At 36.8% G+C, this 21,478-nt stretch overlaps 1 protein-coding gene across 2 annotated transcripts in view; it reads left to right on the top strand.

Moving 5' to 3' along the window:
- CHRNA7 (cholinergic receptor nicotinic alpha 7 subunit) overlaps positions 1-17,414 on the top strand; it is a 137,184-nt gene extending 119,770 nt beyond the window's left edge. Inside the window, exons 9-10 of one of the 2 annotated variants that reach the window (XM_085850257.1) lie at positions 13,058-13,167; positions 15,389-17,414. In XM_085850257.1, coding sequence (XP_085706383.1) covers positions 13,058-13,167; positions 15,389-15,961 — 683 coding nt within the window. In that variant the 3' untranslated portion in view covers positions 15,962-17,414. The remainder of the gene's footprint in view (positions 1-13,057; positions 13,168-15,388) is intronic. The other variant, XM_085850258.1, reaches the window with a different exon arrangement.
- The last annotated feature ends 4,064 nt before the right edge of the window (positions 17,415-21,478 follow it).

Here is a 21,478-nt window from a genome sequence, read left to right as displayed (position 1 = left end):
ATTTATTCTCTCTCTTTCCTCTCTCTTCTCTCTTTCCTCCTTCTCTCTCTTCTCCCTCTCCTCCTTCTCTCTCTTCTCTCTTTCCTCCTCTCTCTTCTCCCTCTCCTCCTTTTCCTCCTCTTCTCTCTCTTCTTCAACTCCTTCCTCGTCCCTTATATCCTTGAATCGCTTACACCCCATAGAATATCATACATATATTCATCGGGATTTCTTGTTATTCCTGTATCCAAATTTTTTTTTACAACAGGAGACCAATAAAATTTCTTTTAAATTTCTAAAAGAGCCTTACGTTTTCTTAACTTTATAATTTTTTCATTATTTAACATTTTAATTAAATCCAAAGTTGTTGGTTTATCAACATCAGCATAATGCCAATCTTTTATTGAAAATACCTCATTCTTATGTTGTAGAACATATTTATTAAAATACCGAATACCCTTTTCTTGAAGGTATGCTTGGACACAGAAATGATAATTTTCTTGAAGCCTTCTTGCTGTCATTTATGTATTAGAAATATATGACAGAATAATATTATGACACGAAACACCTCCCCATCTTCCCAGAGTTAAATCATTTTATATTTCCTTACTTATTATATATAATCCTGTTTTTTCTGTTTTCATGATATAAACTAGGGCAAAACCATTATTATATTTACCCTTATTAAATTATTTTATTTGTTGTTTACTAATCGTGCTTCCACAAAACATTCTCTATACCAAGTGGATAATATTCTTCCTTACGAGACTGATTTAATTGTTCCAGGTCTTCTAGGTCAATTTTAAATGACCAATTATACCCTAAATCATTCATATCATACCCCCTTGTTCTATTTTCATACAAACGATACGCCCTTCTTATAAAAAATTATTTTAATTCGAACTGTGAATTCTGTATGACCTGGAGATAAAATCAACACTTCTGTATCTTTGGAATACATGGCCATTTTGTGTAAAGATATATATTGTGATAAATCGCTTAATCTCACCAAGTCATTTGCGTCAGTTGGGCTTGGATAATTTTTTTTAATTTATAAGCACTTTTCATATTAATATTTTTTGTTATACTATATTTCTGTCGTTCAGCCTGTGCATTTGTGTAATAATTTGATAAATCAATATCCAGTTCTTGGGATACACCAAAGATAGAATGATCTTTACCAACATAAGTCATTTATATTAGTTTAAAAATAATGTAAAAAAAATTATTTTTGTTGAGTTGAAATAACACATATAGACATAATTGACCACAACACTTGGAATTTAATTCTTGGACTTGAAATGTTTGATAAACACCATTCTGTAAGAATTTTATGACTTCAACAGGTGGTGGAAGACCAAAACTATCAAAATAATATTTGTCTTGGCTATTAAAAATACAAACCCATTGAGAACCGTTCCCATTATTATCTTCTAAGTTCATAATAATATTCTTTGTATGTTTAGGCACGTTTGTTAATTCATCTTGTAATACAAATCACCACATTATGAATTTTTAATTTCTTACAATATTTGACAAGTTGTAAATTTGATGTTGTATTCTTTCCAAATTCTTTAAACTACTCATCAATGCTCATTTATTTATTAGAAAGATATAATCCATTACCCCTTTTAGTTAATTTTACACCTGCTTGTGCTATAGAAGAAAGCATATCTCCAACTAACAATCTCGCTTTATCAGGCAGACTTTCAAGTTTTTCAGCAAAATCTACAATTACACCACTTCCACTAATTTGTTTCTCCAACTCTGTGTTATGTCTTTCCAATTCTTTTTGAGCCCGGAGTTAAGCCTTCCTTTCGTTGGCAGTTTTCACCGCTGTTGAAATCCCACCCGTCAATGCTCCAACCGCACTAAAACCAGCAAATAATGGAATTAGAAATGGGAGAAATCCTCTTATTGTCTTATTGAATATTATCTCTCTTATGAATACTCATCTCTCTTATTGAATATTTTTTCAACATTGCTTTTGTCATTTTAATTTTAAGTGAGCCAGTATCGTTCAATATTTTAACCTGTTCTATTGTGATCAAAACATCAATTCTTACTGCTCCTTTTCTCTGAATTGTATTTACGTTAATCGTGCAAGGCTTTTGATTTTGAACACAAGATGAAAGTTTATGAAGATTGATTTGATTAACATATACCCCAGTTGGTACTTTGCCACTCATTTATTTAACAAAAAATTATGAGACTAATCATAACACCATTATCTGTATAAATCTGTAATTCTGTTTCTTATGTATCAACTTCAAAGAATATGAATCAACTTCTTCACTCTCTCCTCTTTCAATGTATAGGGAAGTATCCACTCGATTCGACTTTATAGTTTCCTTTTGAGGACTCGGATCAAACGCATAGATTTTATACAAACTTTTAAATGCTGTCATATCCAAAATAGGTTCTTTATTTTCATTACTTTCACACACCTTTTGGTAAGACTTGTATGCTTCAGCAAAATCATTTTTTTCCCAATTAATTTCCAATCTATCTTGTGGATAAAATGTTCCAAGAGAAACATGAAGTTGTTTCATCTTAGCATTATCACTCAATGCATTATTCTTATCTGTAGCAGTATCACCATCTGGTTTTTTTAAAAAATGATCCACAGATATCGTGGCTTTCCTTCCAGAACACCCAAATTCCACGTGTAAGTGGTTTGGTTTAGTTTAACGTGTTGACATCTTCTTTTGAGGTATGATACATTGAGTGGTTTCTTTGAGTTAAATCTTCTATTCAACATCTCTTCTGTTTTAAGATTAGGAGTATATTCACTAATATACCAACTCATTTCATCAATTACAAATTTATTCTGCTCACCAAAAGCACTTCCAACACCAAAAAGTAATCTATTTTCATTATCATTCCTTTGTAGTTGAAATATAATTTTAAGACCATACAGAACTTAATCATGATCACAAAATCCAAATATACCTTTAAGAGGAACTGCCACAGTAAAACTATTAACTGCTTTTGCATCATCATTATACGCTCCTTTCCTTTGAATATATCCAGGGTCTGTGGTTGTTCCTGTTGACATATCAGGAATAAAACCTTCGACAGACCCCTTTCCCATTCTATCACTGAATGAATATAGTGTAAATTTCATCATTTCAGATACAGCAGAGACATAATCAACTGCTTCAACTTCTTGTGTTCCAATGTACAAACAAACACTATCAAACATTTTCCAGAAGAAATCATTTAAGAGTGTGGCATTTGTGTTATTCCCAGCCTTAGTGAATGTAAATTCACACAACAAGAAACTTTCGGATAGATTCAAATAAGTTTGTTGATTATTTATTTTAAAACTTTTTGTACCATTTGCATTCTAGTCTGTTCCAGTTATTGCATTTACCTTGAAGTAATCTTCATTTTTAGTGGAGTTTGAGATGATAATAGTATCATCCAAATCATAGATACTATCAATTGCTTCCATATGTGGTGTAGCCTGCGGGCATGCAGGGCGGGGCATGATGATGGGAGGAGGATGTCGGCGTGGTCATCGGGTCTGCAAGGGATATAAGGTGTGCGCGCCGCCTGAGGCGTTGTAGTAATGCTGGAGTCGCCCGGCTCGTGAGTGTGCTGAATACGTAATAAAGGAGAGCCGCGGGCAAAGTACGCCCGCGCTCGCGCTTGTACAACACAGCCCGGCTCGACTGTTCCCCCGCATCGTGTCTGCCTGCTAAGCATCTTCTATCAGTACACCACAGTTGGCTGACGAGGATCTTCGGATCGGCGTGTGCAGGGCGGCAAATAACCCGTGCGGTTCCAGGCTACGGAGCCAAGGGTCTCACCAGCACGAGCATGGCAGAAGGTCGGGGCACGGTGCACGGGCGCGTACCCGTTTTCGGGGGAGATGAATTTGAGTTGTTTTCTGAACAGTTGGGTTGCTACTTTCGCGCGAATGATGTAGATGATGAAGAGAAACGCAAGGCGATCTTGCTCGCCTCGCTATCAACGGAGCACTACCGGCTGCTGAGTGATTTGGTGGCTCCAAATAAGCCCAGTGATGACGGGCTATCGTTTCAGGACATCGTGGCGAAAATGAAGACCCACTTGGCGCCAGAGAAGTCGTTGCATCTCACGCGGTTCCAGTTCGATCACCTCGCTAAGGGTGGCGAGCAGCGCGTTGCAGACTTCGTAGCACGGGTGAAGCATTCGGCTGTGCCTTGCAAGTTCACAACAGAGGAGCGTCCGGCACGGCTCAGAGATCGTTTTATTTCTGGTCTGCGAGACGCAAAGATGGTAGCAGCCATCCTGTGGTTGACCGACATCACATTCGACTCGGCGGTCGGGACTGCTTCGTCTGTCGAGCAGACACTCACGGATGTCCGCACCATCGCTGGCCAGGACGTAATGAGTAGCTCCAGCTGGGGCATGTCGGCTGATCCCGAGGTCCACGCGGTGACCGCGCAGGTGCCGCAGGTCGCGCAGCCCGGAGTCCGCGCGATGACTCAAGTGCCGCAGGTCGCACGCGCGCCTGGCGGTGCGGGACGAGGGCGCGCACCGCAGCACGGTCGCACCGGGAGCGAAGTGGCTTTCCAGGGGTGCTGGGGGTGTGGGGGTCCGCACCTGCGACAAATGTGCCCGTATAAGAACACCGTGTGTTTGCATTGTCACAAGGTGGGACATTTGAAGCGTGTGTGTCGGATGGCGGGGGCCTCCGTTGGGGTCTTGGATGACGAGGTGCGGGAGGACCCCAGTGACCTGGAGATCGGCCTGCAACCGGGGCATGGCGATGCCGGCGAGCCGGAGCAGGAGATGCAACCACGGTTGAGTCTGTTTTCCGTTGGTTCGGAGATGACGACGCCGTTCACGGTGGAGGTCGAAGTGAATGGCGAGCCGACCGTGTTTTGCGTGGACACCGGGGCTGCGGTGTCGGTCATGGGTGAGCAGGCGGCTCGTGGTCTTCGCGGTATTCGCCTGGTCAAGACGGCCTTGTCGCTGTACACGTACACCGGTGAAGCGATTGCACCGCTTGCGAGGGCCGACATCTAAGATATTATAATATCTCATAATCTCTGAGATATCTCAGATATTATAATATCTCATAATCTAAAAAGTTGGGAGCCAGGAGCATCTTCAAAAGTAAGCAGGTTTTTCCACATCCGCTTGAACCAACTATGAGACAGCTTAATGAATTTGGAAGATTTTTATGATTGTTAAATTTTATCTTATTTTCCCAAATGGGTAAAAAATCATTCATTTATATATTTGGAAAACAGGTTATTTAATTTATTATTGGCTTTTTTAGAAACTCTATATTTTATCCTAAGTTGGGGTTTAATTTCAAGATAATCCATTATTTTATTTATACAATATCTTGTGTTGATATTTTCCTGAAAATGACAATCGTGAATAATACATAACAACAATCCTTTGAACATTTCTCTAATACGTTCAGTTTCTTCCCTTGTAAGGAAAGGTTTGTTATCACCCTCATACTTTACATTAATTTCTCTCATCAATCTTGTAAAGTAATTCATTTTTGATGTAAATCTAAAAGAATTATTTTCCTTTTTATATTTTTTATTATCATTAATTAGAAGATAATCACAGAATGTACATCGTTCATAGGCTTTTGACTCTGTGTTTAATCCCACTTTATCACACGCAGGACAATTCTCAAATTTGTCATATGGAGAATCGGGGAATTCAAGAGGCTCAAAATCTAGCATATTTATAAAGTAAAACTTTACTTAAACTAAAATTCATCTTCGGAATCATCTATAAAACTACTTTCATAACTATCATAATCACTCATAATCTTCAAAGTCTTCAGTTGAATATTGACTCATATTTAATTAATAGAAACAACATTACCATCGATATCTATATACTTTTTTTCATCAACAGATTCAACTACAACATTTTATATATTAAAGGTAATTTAAAAATGATCCTTAACTACTATTGAACGAAATGTCATTTCACCTGATATATTAACATCCTTTATTTCATCAGGATTTACATCTTTAGGGTTGTTGAAAAAAATACAAATTTCCCCATTGCATATTACAGATGGTCTTATCTTTTCTTTCTAAAGCTTCATCCAAAAGGTTTTTATTTTTTGAAACTTTTTCTTGTTTCATTGCTTTTTCTAGTTTTGAATATATTGCCAGGAGAGGAGAAACTTTTGTTGGAGATACTTTAATGGATGTTCTTCCAGGTATCCTAAAAGCCCTTCCACTGAAGGAAATTGAAGAACTCATATTATTCGCCATAAATGTTTTTATCCAATAGTTGTTATATTTATCTTTGTTCGATTTTACATCCTTGACATATTTCTCAGTATCTTTAACAAATGAAGAGATTGATTGAAACTTGTCTTTTGTGTCTTGAAATATTGTATTTATAAAGTGAAAAAATTTGGAGGATAAAATGGTTTTAAGCACAGATTCACCTATTAATTAAACGAAGTTTTCATCAAGAAAATTTTAGTTTAAGCAAAGTTTTATTCTATAAATATGGTGAATACAACGTACTGCGATGTTTGTAGTCACGAATATAAATATTATAAAAAACACCTTCAAACCAACAAACACACATTTAATCTATTTTCTCAAATATCTCCTCTTGAGTTGAAAACAAACCATTGTGATATCTGCTCAAAGGATGTTTTGAAGAGTAGTTATAAGAAGCACCTTCATTCACAAAAACACAAGAAGAATGAGTTTAAAGTAAAGGGAGACTATTATATTGAAAACACTGATGGAGCTTTTAAGAATCATATTAAAATTAGGATTTTTCAATTTGGAGAACCCGGTCCATCATCAACAGCTGAATCAATTGAAATAGTGAAACCTGATGTTGAAAAAGTTATTAAAAAGACATTAAAGAAATGAAAACTTTAAAGTTTAATATGGGAGTGAAAATGAATATGAAAAGACAAGATAAAGAACTAACTCCTTATATGAGAACAGATCTTCATTTTATAATATCAGTTCAAGATTTTGTAAGATGTGATGTTTATGAAGAACTATCAAGACAAGAGGAGGATGTTGATAATACAGTGGTAGGAAGTGGATTTAATATTTTAAAAATCATCTTTTTAGATATACACATTCTAAAATCAGACCCTCTTTAAGCTTCTTCTTATATTGAATTGCCAAAAGAAATAAAACTAAAGAAGGCAGTTGTTAATATTAAGAACAATGATAATAAATGTTTTCTCTGGTCTGTTCTTGCTCACTTACATCCACCAAATTGTAATTCAGAAAGAGTAAAACAATATATGAAATATGAGAATACCTTGGATATTAAAGATTTTAAATTCCCAATGCCATGAACAGATATTCCGAAATTTGAGAAAAAGAATAATCTTTCTATTAATGTATATGGATTAACTCGAGAGAATAAAGTTCAGGTATTAAAGATTACAGAGAGAAATGAAGAAACACACATTGATCTTTTATATTTTAGTGTTGGAAAGAATTCACATTATACATACATCAATAATTTATCAAGATTAATCTCTTCTCAGGTATTCAGAACAGCAAACAAAATATATCCTTGTAAGCGATGTCTTAATTCATTTCATACAAAAGAACGATTAGAACAACATTCAAAATATTGTAGTAATCATAAATCAGCTGTAATTACAATGCCTAAACCTGGTGAAAAGATTTATTTTGATGATTGTAATAAATATATCATGCACCCATTTGTGATATACGCTGATTTTGAATGTATCCTTAAAAAGATAAATACTGCTTCTCCTAATCCAAAAGAATCATATACAAATAAATATCAAAAACATATTCCTTGTGGTTTCTGTTATTATATCAAATCATCTGTTGGAGAAAAGTAGAATAAGCTTGAACATTATAGTGGAAAAAAGCTTCACAAGAGTTTGTAAAATGATTAGAAAAGGATTGTATAAGACTAACTAAATTAATGAAAGAAACAAATGAACTGATGAAATTAACCGAAGAAGAAAAATTAGAATTTACAAAGAACAATATCTGCCATATTTGTGAGGAGGGAATTGAGGGAGAGGTCAAAGTTAGGGATCATTGTCATCTTACTGGTAAATATAGAGGTCCCGCTCATTCCTGTTGTAATCTTAATTGTAAATTTCCTTATTTTATTCCAGTCTTTCTTCACAACAGCGCCATCTATGATACACATCTATTTTAAATGAACTTTCAAAAACACCAGGGAATATTTCTGCCATAACAAACACAAGTCAAAAGTATATTTCATTTACAAAAATGATATTCACAAAACCTTTAACTCGTATTACATTTCTAGATTCTTACAAGTTTATGGGAACACCACGAGCCTACCGAGCATCAAATCTAAGCTCCACGGGCTCTTTTCTAAATCTTAATTCATTCTTTCCAAAAGAGGAAATTCTAACGAAAGAGGAAATTTAGATTAAAGAGAGAATTCAAAGTAAAGAGGAAATTCCAATAAATGAGGAAATTGATGAAGAAATTCTAACTGAAGATGAAATTCTAATTATAAAGAAAATTCGAACAATGAATAAAATTCTAACTAAAGAGGAAATTCTGATTAAAGATGAAATTCTGATTAAAGAGGGAATTCTAACTGAAGAGGAAATTCAAACAAGGAATGAAATTCAAAGTAAAGAGAAAATTATTACAAGTAAGGGAATTTATCCCTATGATTATATGGATTCATTTATGAGATTTAAAGAAACACAACTTCCTTCAAAAGAAAGTTTCTATAATAACCGTTATGAAGAAGAAATAAGTGATAAGGAAAATAAACACACACAAGAAATTTGGAAGATATTTAACATAAAGAACCTTGGAGAATATCATGATTTGTATCTAAAAACATGTTTTATTGTCAGCTGATGTGTTTGAAGCTTTTAGATCACACTGTCATAATAAAAAAATTTTATGGATTAGATCCTGCCCACTATTTCACAGCTCCTGGTTTAGCTTGGAGTGCAATGTTGAAAATGACAAAACAAGATATAGATTTAATCAGTGATGTAGATATGCTTTTGATGAGTGAGAAGTCTAAGAGAGGTGGAATATCACAAGTATGTTCAAAAAGATATGCTAAAGCAAATAATAAATATCTTCCAAATTATGATAGTGAAAAAGATAGTAATTATTTGATGTATTTTGATGCTAATAATTTGTATGGATGGGCAATGTCTCAATCTATGCCTTATGGTAAATTAGAGTGGATGGAAGAAAAGGATTATGAAAAGGCTTTGATGAATATTGTTATTTCTTCTCAAGAGGAATTGAATGAGGAAGAAGAAGGTTATTATTTTGAAGTTGATTTGAGGTACCCGAGTGATCTTCATAATAAGCATAAATACCTTCCTTTTGCATGTGAGAAAGAAACCCCAAAGAAAGAATGGTTACGTGATTATCATAAAAGTTTTAATATTAAAGGTAAATCAACAGAAAAGTTATTAACAACAGTCTATGATAAAGAGGAATATGTTTTGCATCAGAGAAGCTTGAAACAGTTTTTGGGAGAAGGATTGAGAGTAGCTAAAATTCATAGAGTTTTAACATTTAAACAAAGTCCTTGGATGAAAAAGTATATTAAATTCAATACAGATATGAGAACAAATACAAAAGTAAAATTTGAAGGGGAATTCTATAAATTGATGAATAATGCTATCTTTGGAAAGACAATGGAGAATGTTAGAAACAGGCAAAACATTAGATTTGCAACATCTTAGAAAGAAGCTTCAAGATTGATAAATAAACCAAGTTTTGAGAGAGAAGAGGTTTTTTCAGAGAACTTTTCTGCTATTCATATGGAAAAGGAAAGTATTGTAATGGATAAACCAATTTATATTGGAACAGCAGTTCTTGATTTATCAAAGATATTGATGTATGATTATTTGTATAATGACTTAAAGAAAGAGTATGGTGAAAATGTTTCATTGTTGTATATGGACACTGATAGTTTTATTCTAGATATAAAAACTGATGATGCTTATAAATATATGAAGAAAAATATTGGAGTATATGATACAAGTAATTATAGTAAGAAGAGTGAGTTATTTTCAAAAAAAGAATGAAAAGGTTATTGGTAAGTTTAAGGATGAGTTGGGTGGAAAAGTAATGAGTAAGTTTATTGGATTGAGAGCAAAGGCATATGCTTATAAGTATGGTGATCAGATTGCTAAGAGGTTAAAGGGAATAAAGAAATATGTAATAAAGAAATCAATAACTTTTAGAAATTATTATAATTGTTTGATGAATAAGAAAGAAGAATAAAGGAAAAAGAATACAATAAGAAGTTATAAACATAAGATATATAGTGAAGAAGTAAATAAAAAGGCATTAGGAGCCTTTGATGATAAGAGATTTATTTTAGATAATGGAATAGATTGTGTTCCATATGTATATTGTATGATAGAGTGAATATTTAATCATAGAGTATATAGAATAGATTGTGTTCCATATGGATACAAGTTTTAATTAAATAGAATATGGGTTAGGGTTTTTAAGGGTTACCGCTGTCTTTTTCACAATATATAAATGGCCGAACCAAGTATTAATCAAACTAAAGAGTGGAGAAAATCTCAGTCTTGGTATATAAATGGAAAACATAATGAATGTGAAAAATATCAAATAAGACTTATTGAAAAAATAACTAAAACAAAGGTAAATAAATCAAATAAGCGAATGAATTAAAAAAACTCGTAAGTTAGAGGATGTAAAGAAAAAAAAATATCCTTGAATGGACTGAAAACTTTGGTTATGAAATGAACAATGGAAAAATAATTTACTACAATCTCAAAATGATATGCAACTCAGGGGGAGGTCAGGTGAGATCAATGAGAGAAGTATATCATTGCATAATGACACAAAAGGGGTATCTTGAAAAATATAAAGATTCAAATGTTTTATTTTTGAATATTTTAGATGGGGATTATTGTGCAAAGAAAATTAAACTATTGAAGGAATTTGAGAATGAACAAATCTTTATAGGTTCAATGAGTGAGCTAAACAATATGCATTGGTTATTTGAAAAAAAGTGCTCCAAAGCTAAAAGGGGAGGCTATTAAAATCTCCATTCACTTACATGTTTCAGATATTTCAACAGCAGAGAATTCAACAGGTTGGGATAAAAAGGGGGTTTATTTTTTAGGGAAAAAATATGAATCGCTGAGAATCCCCCATTCATTAACATGGGCGAAAGTGAGCCAGAATCAGTATATTCACCCTATTCATGTGCACAATGCATTTGTATGTATTTTATACGGCACGCGATGTCTAATCAATCCACTCTGTGTGAGTCGCGTTCTGGAGATGACGTCAACGGTCACGTGATGTGCGGTTCGCTTAACTCAACTTTTTTGAGGGGTGGGGCATAGCAATTTGTGAAAAGCACTAGAAATGTTCGAAATATTGGTCTAATTATCCCATTGTTGATTTTAAAAAAGAAACATGGGTGATTTCTTCACGAGGAAGGTGAAGTTAATATATAAATAACCAGAAAGTTTTGAGTGTCATGGGACCTTTAAATATTTGAAATGACTTTATTTGCTTAACTTTGAGTGGTATTCTTCAATGTTTGTTTGCTTGTTTGTTTGCAAGCCATGGCAATACAGTCGACAGCGGTGCTTTTTTCGGTGATAATGTACATTTTTTCAGGCCGGGTGGAACAAACCGTATTCGTTATATTTAAATATATATATATATATATATATATATATATATATATATATATATATATTTGCATGAGATTGCATTATTTCACCTTTTTGTGTGATCTGCTTTCATTTAGGAAGTTATTTCATTTAATCAGCAGTTTGGAGCAATGTTATCGTCTACATAAAAGTGAATGAGATGTTTTGTTTGTTTGTGATGCTACTCTTCAGAGCTTCCAAGGTTAATCAGAACGAAACTTTATAAGATCAGTTTTTTACGATGATGCACCTTACATTTTAAACAGTCATTTTCTCACAATTCATAACTTATTAACACATGAGCCACATTCTGTCCCCATCGCCAAGGGTAGATCAATATATACAATGCTTTATAAAAAGCCCAAATGTTTATGGATTTCAACCCGGATACTTGTATAATTGATGACGTGGTGAGGTACGATTGTCAAATATGATATTACATGTGAAAAATAACTTAAGACGTCACAACATTCGGTAATTTCGGAAAATAAGGCATCACATGACCTCTCAAATGCGCTCATCGCTAATTATTCAAAAACCGAAAATTGTTCAAATTTAGATTATATCACTGCTCATCTAATAACATAACTGCCAATGATAAATGTATAGTTTGTCGAAAAAAAGATTACCACCTAAGCTAACTTCACCAAATATACACCCTGTGAAAAATTATTTGTGGGAGGAGGAAGGGGAAGGGTGGAGGTGGGAGCGGAAGGGGTGGGGTGGGAGTCAGGAGGGGATTGTGGGAGGGGATTGTGGTGCGAGTCTGGAGGGAGGGAGTGGGGGTGGGAGTCTGGAGGGAGGGGGAGTGGGGGTGGGAGTCTGGAGGGAGGGGGAGTGGGGGTGGGAGTCTGGAGGGAAGGAGTGGGGGTGGGAGTCTGGAGGGAGGGAGTGGAGGTGGGAGTCTGGAGGAAAGGAGTGGGGGTGGGAGTCTGGAGGGAAGGAGTGGGGGTGGGAGTCTGGAGGGAAGGGAATGGGTTGGGAGTCTGGAGGGAGGGGGATTGGGTGGGAGTCCAGAGGGAAGGGGTGTGGTGAGTTGAGGGAGGGGAAAGGTGGAAGGAGGGACACAGCATTGCAACACCAGTTAACTTTGAGATATATACATATATCTTCAATGGAATGTTAGAAATGTTCTTCTGCTTTATCAGATGAGGGAACATCTACATCTCTGTTCTTAAAAGCCTGAATTTTGCCCCCTACACACCCCTCACCCCAACCATTTTCACTCTTTTCCTACCAATACCTCCCCCTTTACCTTCCTCCTATTTCCTTCGAATATTATTTATCTGCCTCCATATATACTTGGCATGTTTTTCTTTCTTCATTCACTCCACCATCCCACTTCCTTTCTGGACATGATCTATGTTCATAGACCCTAAAATGTATTCTAACATGCTTAAGTGTGATTTGGCATTACAGGGCAGTACTTTGCCAGCACCATGATCATCGTGGCACTCTCCGTGGTCATGACGACTGTCGTGCTACAGTACCACCACCATGATCCTGACGGGAAAAAGATGCCCAAATGGGTGTGTTGTACAGCTGTCTGCATGAACATCATGGCGTGAGACCAGAATATCGGAATGATAAACCCATGTGGAGAATAATCTAGTTTTACGCATTTTAATTCTGCCACATTTCCAGCAGTCCCACACCTTTTAGCAGAGGCAGACTGCTCACGCTCTTGAAGTCACATATTTTTGCAGCCCCACAATCACGTCCAACTTTTTTCAACAAATCCGCACCCCCCTCAAAAAAAATTCCAGCAAAGCTGCTACCCTTTTCTTCAACTCATCCACCAAAATCTTTAGGCATGCCACCACCACACATTTCTGGCAAGAAAGACACCTCCCCTTCCCCCTCTTCCTCACCACCAACCCCAACATTGTCGACATAAAAACACCCATCATACCGTTTATAATTGTTCATGAATGGACTTCCAATTATCCAGTGTCATCTGCTTGGCCTATATTCTTATTATTATTTTTTGAACTACTCAGGATTGCTCTCCTTGGCATTGCATTGGGAGTGGGTTAAGCATCATCATGTTCAGTAGCCCCATCCTTCACGTTTTAGAGATCCACCACTTCATTGCCATCCTTCAGAAAGTCCCAGTTGTGACATCCCCTCCATCCACACTTGTCCTCTGGTTTCAGGTCAATGTGTTCACCCCTACCACACCAATGATGTTCACCCTTTCCATGATTGTCACATTGATCTGTGTAGTTGAATCATCTGCCTCAATCTCGCCCACCCTGGAAGTCCTCACTGCCCCAAGGTCACTCAGACCTTTCAGTAGAGAACTCTGTGAGCTCTTGACCCCTGTAATCACTCGGACACTCAAAAGTACAGTGCTCGGGACTGGTGGTACATACCGACGCTGTGGCTTCAGTTATATAATGGGACTGAGTTGACTTGCTTTCTTATCCTGAGACTCCTTTGGAGGCTGCTTTGCCACTGCTACTACCTTGATTGCTGCTTTAAATGGATTATTGGACTTGGCGGTTTTTACTACTCGTTGTCCAATAAATTGGTCAAATATTTTCACGATAGAGTAGCTATCTTTCATGTTTCTCGGCATGATGCTTCGCTCAAGCAATGCATATTCTGATGCAACGCATTCAGTTAACACTGTATTATCATGGTGTTGATAGATGGCAGCCACCTTGCTTGAAGCACTGTAGACGAGCTTGAATGGGGCATGCAGGTTGCGTTCCTCCCGCACACTGCAGACCGTGAAGGTGGTCACCCCATTCTCGGGTGCGCAAAACCCACATTCCGGTCGGTGCTCGGGACCCGGACAGCTTCCGCGCCACCACCATGATGTCCTGCAGCTCAGTCAGAGTGCCATTATCCCATAGCACATCCCACCACAATGTTCCCAAGCCCCTACTCTCAATCCCGGACTCAAGTAGTAATCCCAGACTCAGGTATTTTCCCTGTGTTCTTCTGCTCTTCCATTTAGACATGACACTGTTGCAACAATAGAACCAAAGGATAAAACCAGTAACGACACATTGCTCTCAAATGACCACCAACCTCCAACAAGCCACATCAAATAAACACTGAACGTTATTGGGCTTGCTGGGGTCCTTAAAATAATCGACATACAAGAATAGCTTTACCATTCATCATCTTGTGTATTAAAGCGGAGGTATATTATGTTAAGTAACTGCCATGTGTGTCCTGCTCTTGGGAGCCAGAATAGCTGTTTTGTGAAAACTTTAAACAACATGTGATTTTTGCATATGTAACGTCTGCCTGGCCATATTCCTTTGCTGCTCACTCCTCTATCTCAGATGATGTCCAAAACTTTGCAGTGAAGCAACAAAAATATGATAAACACTCCCACACTGGCTCAAAAAATATAACACAAGAAAAGGAATGATGATAAATTTTAATTTCGATATCTACTTGATAAACTGGCAGGGCAGGTCCAAAAGACATAGATTTGTACAAATTAAGACAACCAGGGGATCAAAATGACCCCCATCATATGCACATTGGGATACACAGTGAGACTTAAAATTTTGGTCTTATTCGAGACATGAATCTTAAACTTGGATATTTCTTAATAAACATCAACTTAAGCATAACTTGGATGGCAGATCAAAAATATTGATATCTTTGAAGAAAACAATCAATAAACAGGAGGTATAAATGACCCCCATCTATGCTATACCAAGTCGTGGTTGTTGAGCATGCCACTACTGAGCTCACTTTTATGCCCTGCTTAATTGTGTGGCCCAGATGCGATTGGTGCTGCTTGATTGGTGTGCCTGGTTCCTCCGGATGAAGCAGCCTGGCAAAGCTCGTCATCGCCTGTCCCGCCGTCTCAGCGTGCTACACCAGAGCACTGTTTGCAGCATAGACCTTGCTCTACTTGTGTCTGGAAACCAAAAAGGACTTTCCAGTAACGGTTACGTGTTTTATCAGAATACTGCGGAAAATGAGACACCAGGACCAGGGACGAGTGACTCTGGGGTCATGTGTGGACAGGAGACATGCTTCACAGCCATGAGCGAGCAGAAGGGAATGTGTGGTCACCGTGGACCAGGTGTGGAGAGCTCTTACTGCTGTGGATCCGAAGGAAGGAGCATAACGAATGAGCTGCTGCGGATCCTGGCCGAGCTGCGATACATTGCCGAGCGATTTCGCCTGCAGGATCAAGAACAGGCGATGGCTTCTGAGTGGAAGTTTGTAGCTGCCGTAATAGATCGCCTGTGCATGCTTGCATTTTCGCTGTTCACAATCATCTCCACTATCACAATCCTCATGTCGGCTCCGCATTTCTCTGAGGCTGTGTCTAAAGACTTCACATGATGACGTTTTAGTGGAATGAGTGTCTTTCCTGCTCTCAGCTCAGCTCCTCCATAATGTCCTTTCCTGCAGGAAAGGATGTTTCATGATTCTAATGGCCCCTTTGATTCGGGCTTCATGGAAGAATATCTGTCACTGCAAGAAGAAGAATGTGTGTAAATGCGAAATTGAACGACATTGTGTCATACAAGTGTACATGCATTTTTATGATTGTAATTGTTATTTTATTTAATTATTTAATGTAACGTGCAATTATGTCTCCCACAATCATTGATGGTGACAAATTCCATATATGTATTACGTTTTTGCTTGTGTATCGTGCTAATGAGTATTGTGGAGACCAGGTAACGATGCACATTAACTACTACGGGAGGTGTCTTGTCATGGCACGACTTACATATGGAAGCTCAACTTAAATGTCTTGGGTCTGGTAGCATAAAATAGGAGCGATGCAATGGATATAGCTTCTCATTTTGTGTCGGAGGATCTTTGGATACAAAAGCACGAAGGTTCAACATAATTTGGACAGTGGAGCCCACAAAGCAATTCATGGGCCAATCCATCCATCCATCCATTGGGACCATACTCTGTGCAGAGGATTGGTCCAAGCAGTCTCCTTGACTATTGGGCACAATCATGGATGGGTCACCATCAAGCTGGCACTCATTTTGCTGACCTCAGAAGGATGACAGGCAGTCAACCCCACCTGGTATTAATTCAACAGCTGAGCAGGATTTGAACTCAGGACCCTCGGATCTCAAGCCCACCACTCTAACCATTAAGCCAACACCAGGCATATGGGCCAATCTTACTTTTGAAAGACGACTATTCAAAACTTTGGTCTTTTTTTGGAAGCGTCACACATTTATGCTGAATTGCAACATTTCCAGTACATGTGCGAGTATTATATTGTAGAGAGAGAGAGAGAGAGACAGAGACAGACACAGAGACAGATTGATTGAATGAATGTGCTTCATCGTTCTGAGGAGTTCATGTCCCGTTACGGTACACCATATACAAGACCATTGATAATGCTCATTTTACAATGGATTTACTTTGTGAAAACTTTGTACGTGTTTGAATCTGAAAGTGCTTATGTAATCCTATCATGCATTGTGCATGAGGGTGTGTTCCTTACTCTATTTTGTAATCACCATAATTGTTATTATGATATTTCATTAAATAACGTTTTGCCACTCAAATCATTCAAAATACGTGATGAGGATTCCATCCTTAGTGTGCTGTTGTGAAAACTATACAGCCTCTTAAAGTTAAAAGTTGTAAATAAAAATAAATGCTGAATGTAAAAGTGCTTATCTCATGAACAAACCTCATCACCAATCCATCTATCCAATTTGCTATTTTTTATGATTTTTTTTTTTTACAGGATCTAAGGTTCATAGCGGAGCTACCAAACACACATTTCACACACATGGACATACAGAAGAATACACGAAACACAATACAGGACTGTTAAGACGAGACAAACACAGCACTGAGCTTGGGGGAAGTGTCATAATTCCCAGGGCACTCTGGGATTTGACAAAAAGCTGTTTGGCTAAAGATGGAATCAATTTGTAATCCACCTATCATTTGACGTGTGACTATTATACAATATGAGCCCCCAACAGAAAGCAGCTGTGCATATGACAAAATACTTCAACAAACACAAATCTTCATTTTTACCAACATGTGTTCAGTGTGTTTATTTCAGGGGCTACAGAGTTTCATTTCAGCACTGGGATCATCGAGTATCACCATGAAATGAGCTCACTAAAACCCATAGGGGGCTCCTGCAGTGTTTTAACAGCATGAATAATGGCGGATTCATTATAAATACAAACAGAGAGAAAAGTACTGATGTGAACACGTTTCACCCGACTCGGGGACCATCAGCTCAATGTAATGCCACTACTGTCTCATGTGGCTTGAACATTCTGTTGGGTTATAGGTATCTCAGCTCATAGCTGTGTATAACAAGACAACAAATCCAGTTCCATCACAATAATTACTGCACGATCTGCAAACAACAAACATCAACAAAAACATTGCCACACAAATGCATTGTCTCTTGCAGAAGAGAATGCGTTCACGTGGCCGGTGACAATTTGTTGTTCACAGATCATGTGTCCTGAATCAGGATATGAGTTCACTTAGGCAATAACAGTTTATTGAAAGGAGACACAGGACGGTGAAAGCGGAGAATCCTGAGACGAAAGGGCAGACTAAAATAATGAACAGAGATAAATAAATAAATGCTAACTCAGTAAATGAGAGACAATTGATTCATAAAATAACCCATGGTGCCACATGCACTCATTGTCTCATGGACAAAGGGGAGAAACCAGGGAAGGTCTTCAATGATACGGGTGTGCAGGACTCCAGTACGAATCACAGGGAAGGACTACAGGGAGGGACAGGTGAGCATTCCAGAATTAATGGAGGCGGGCTTGCTCCATGCTGACAACACACCAAAAACTCCCAACCACGTTTTCTGTTCTCCTCAGTCCAACTGCCCGATTTGGCTCTTCCCTCTTCTCCCGGGGCAATGCTCCGCCCCTCTAATGTAATCCATAGCTCCACCCCCTTGGAGGTGTCAAATGCTCCTCCCCTCGCTCTTGTGCCGAGTCTCCCAGCGCCCCCCTGGTCGAGGTTGACGTGGAGGTAATATGGCACAATTTCCTTAACCATAATCCCTAACTAATTATTAACATGCACCACCCCCTGTATAGCACACATTCAAACAAGACCATTCTTAAGCTAACATTTCCCTACTTATTACATTAAGATGGGCGAACTACTCGTACACGGAACTTGCTACTCTATACATTCCTATCTTCTCTATGGTAATATCTACCCCCCTCACAAATGTAACAAGATTGATATTACGTTACCTTTCCTCCAAACATCGGAACAACTATCAGGGACACCACCTCTTCCTGGTGGTTGTACCTCCCCATTGTAAGTCTGGGGCCAAATCTTCCTCATTCTTCCCTGCTGCCTGGATTTGTCAGGGCAGTGCAGTCACAGTCAGTGCCAATCGGTCCCCACAGTCCAGCCTTTTTCCTTATCTCTGTCTCTTTCTGTGTCTGTCTGGGTCTGTCTGTCTGTGTGTCTGTCTGTGTTTGTGTCTGTCTGTCTGTGTTTGTGTCTGTCTGTCTGTGTCTGTCTCCTGTCGGTGTGTCTGTCTGTGTCTGTCTCCTGTCGGTGTGTCTGTCTGTGTTTCTCTGTGTCTGTCTGTCTGTGTGTGTGTCTGTCTGTGTGTCTGTCTGTGTGTCTGTCTGTGTGTCTGTGTGTCTGTCTGTGTGTCTGTGTCTGTCTGTCTGCCTGTGTCTGTCTGTCTGTCTGTGTGTGTCTGTCTGTGTGTGTGTCTGTCTGTGTGTGTGTGTCTGCGTCTGTGTGCCCGCGTCTGTGTGTCTGTCTGTGTCTGTCTGTCTGTCTGTGTCTGTCTGTCTGTCTCTCTCTCTCTCTCTCTGAGTTGCTCCTGGGAAATTGATCAGCTGTCTCCATGCTGTGGGCTTGTTCGAGAGAACTGTCTGGGGGCAATACAACACCAACAACAACATCTTCCGAATAAACAGTTAGAAGTGAGCAACACTGTGAGTATGTCTGCTCTCTTAAATACATAAATTAGTTGCAGTTAATTCCTTCTGTTAGCAATATTTACCCAAACCAATATTAACCCAACTGGTATCAAAACAATGGCTGCTGCCTCTATCATCATTGGAATGGCCAAAGTCCCTCCTCCCTCAATCTCCCCCACAAGAATGTCTTTCCCATAAAATTATAATCAAAATAAAGACCAATTACTGCACCATCGTCCCAAGAAGGAAGCCAGACATAATAATACATGCGCACGCACACACACACACACACACACACACACACACACACACACACACACATATATATATATATATATATATATATATATATATATATATATATATATATATATATATATATATATATATATATATATATATATATATATATATATATATATATATACATATATATATATATATATACAAACAGATATATTCTGGACTGGAAGGTACTTACAAAAGCTATTATATTTGAAGTTATAACCTTAACTTATAAGCAATTGACTGATTTCCCAACTGCCCGGATCATCAGCTGGACAACGTTTTTCATCGAGGTTTCGATCCTTTCAGCCTATAACCTCTCCAAACGGCGGATCCACAACCCCGGTCACCGGTCCACATCAGTAGATTACTCAACATCAATGGACCCACAACCTCAAAGTTGTGTCCAGACAGTCAGTCAACACAGCAAAGCAATATCCTTATTCAAACTTATTTAATTATTTTTATTTTTCAAACGTATTTTATTTATCACCTCATAAAGAACCGTAAAAGAAGATTCCAGCAACAATGAATTTTATTCATTGCATTTTACAATTAACTAGGTATTAATTTAGGTCAGGTTTGATCAACATGAAAGAGAATACAGACAATACAAAAGTAAGCTACAATCTCATAGAGTGAACATAAGAAGCAAATTGTTTGAAATTGTATATATATATATATATATATATATATATATATATATATATATATATATATATATATATATATATATATATATATATATATATATATATATATATATATATATATATATATATATATATATATATATATATATATATATATATATATATATATATATATATATATATATATATGTATATATATATATATATATATATATATATATATATATATATATATATATATATATATATATATATATATATATATATATATATATATATATATATATATATATATATATATATATATATATATATATATATATATATATATATATATATATATATATATATATGTATATATATATATATATATATATATATATATATATATATATATATATATATATATATATATATATATATATATATATATATATATATATATATATATATGTATATATATATATATATATATATATATATATATATATATATATATATATATATATATATATATATATATATATATATATATATATATATATATATATATATATATATATATATATATATATATATATATATATATATATACTACGAACAAAATGAACAAGGCACTTCACTCACAGTATTTAAGCCCCCTGGCTTGTAAAACGATGGTACTGATGCAGTGCCCCTTCTCAGCTTTAGCACAACGGCATGTATCTTTATCATCTGCGATGAAATCATAATAGGCAATAATAGCAGGTTTACTAACCCTTCTGCAAGGGCAATGTGCTTTGGCAGGCATTTACGTGGGAATCAACACCACCAAGGATCAAACACAGGATCAGTAAACTCAGAAGTAAACATAATACTAACTGAGCTATCCTGTTGTACTCTGAAAGTGTAACAAAGAAAACCCAAATTCAGAAAACAAACACAAGTAGGTTATCTGCTTGGTTTGTGGGGAGGAACAAAGTGGAAATAACCATTATAGGATTCCCAATAAATAACAT

This window comes from Eptatretus burgeri, chromosome 12, assembly GCF_056783735.1.
Source record: "Eptatretus burgeri isolate ZD-2024b chromosome 12, Ebu_testis_v1, whole genome shotgun sequence".
Classification (NCBI taxonomy): Eukaryota; Metazoa; Chordata; class Myxini; order Myxiniformes; family Myxinidae; genus Eptatretus; species Eptatretus burgeri.
The sequence above is the reverse complement of the archived record's forward strand: the minus strand, read 5'-3'. Positions and strand labels throughout refer to the sequence as shown.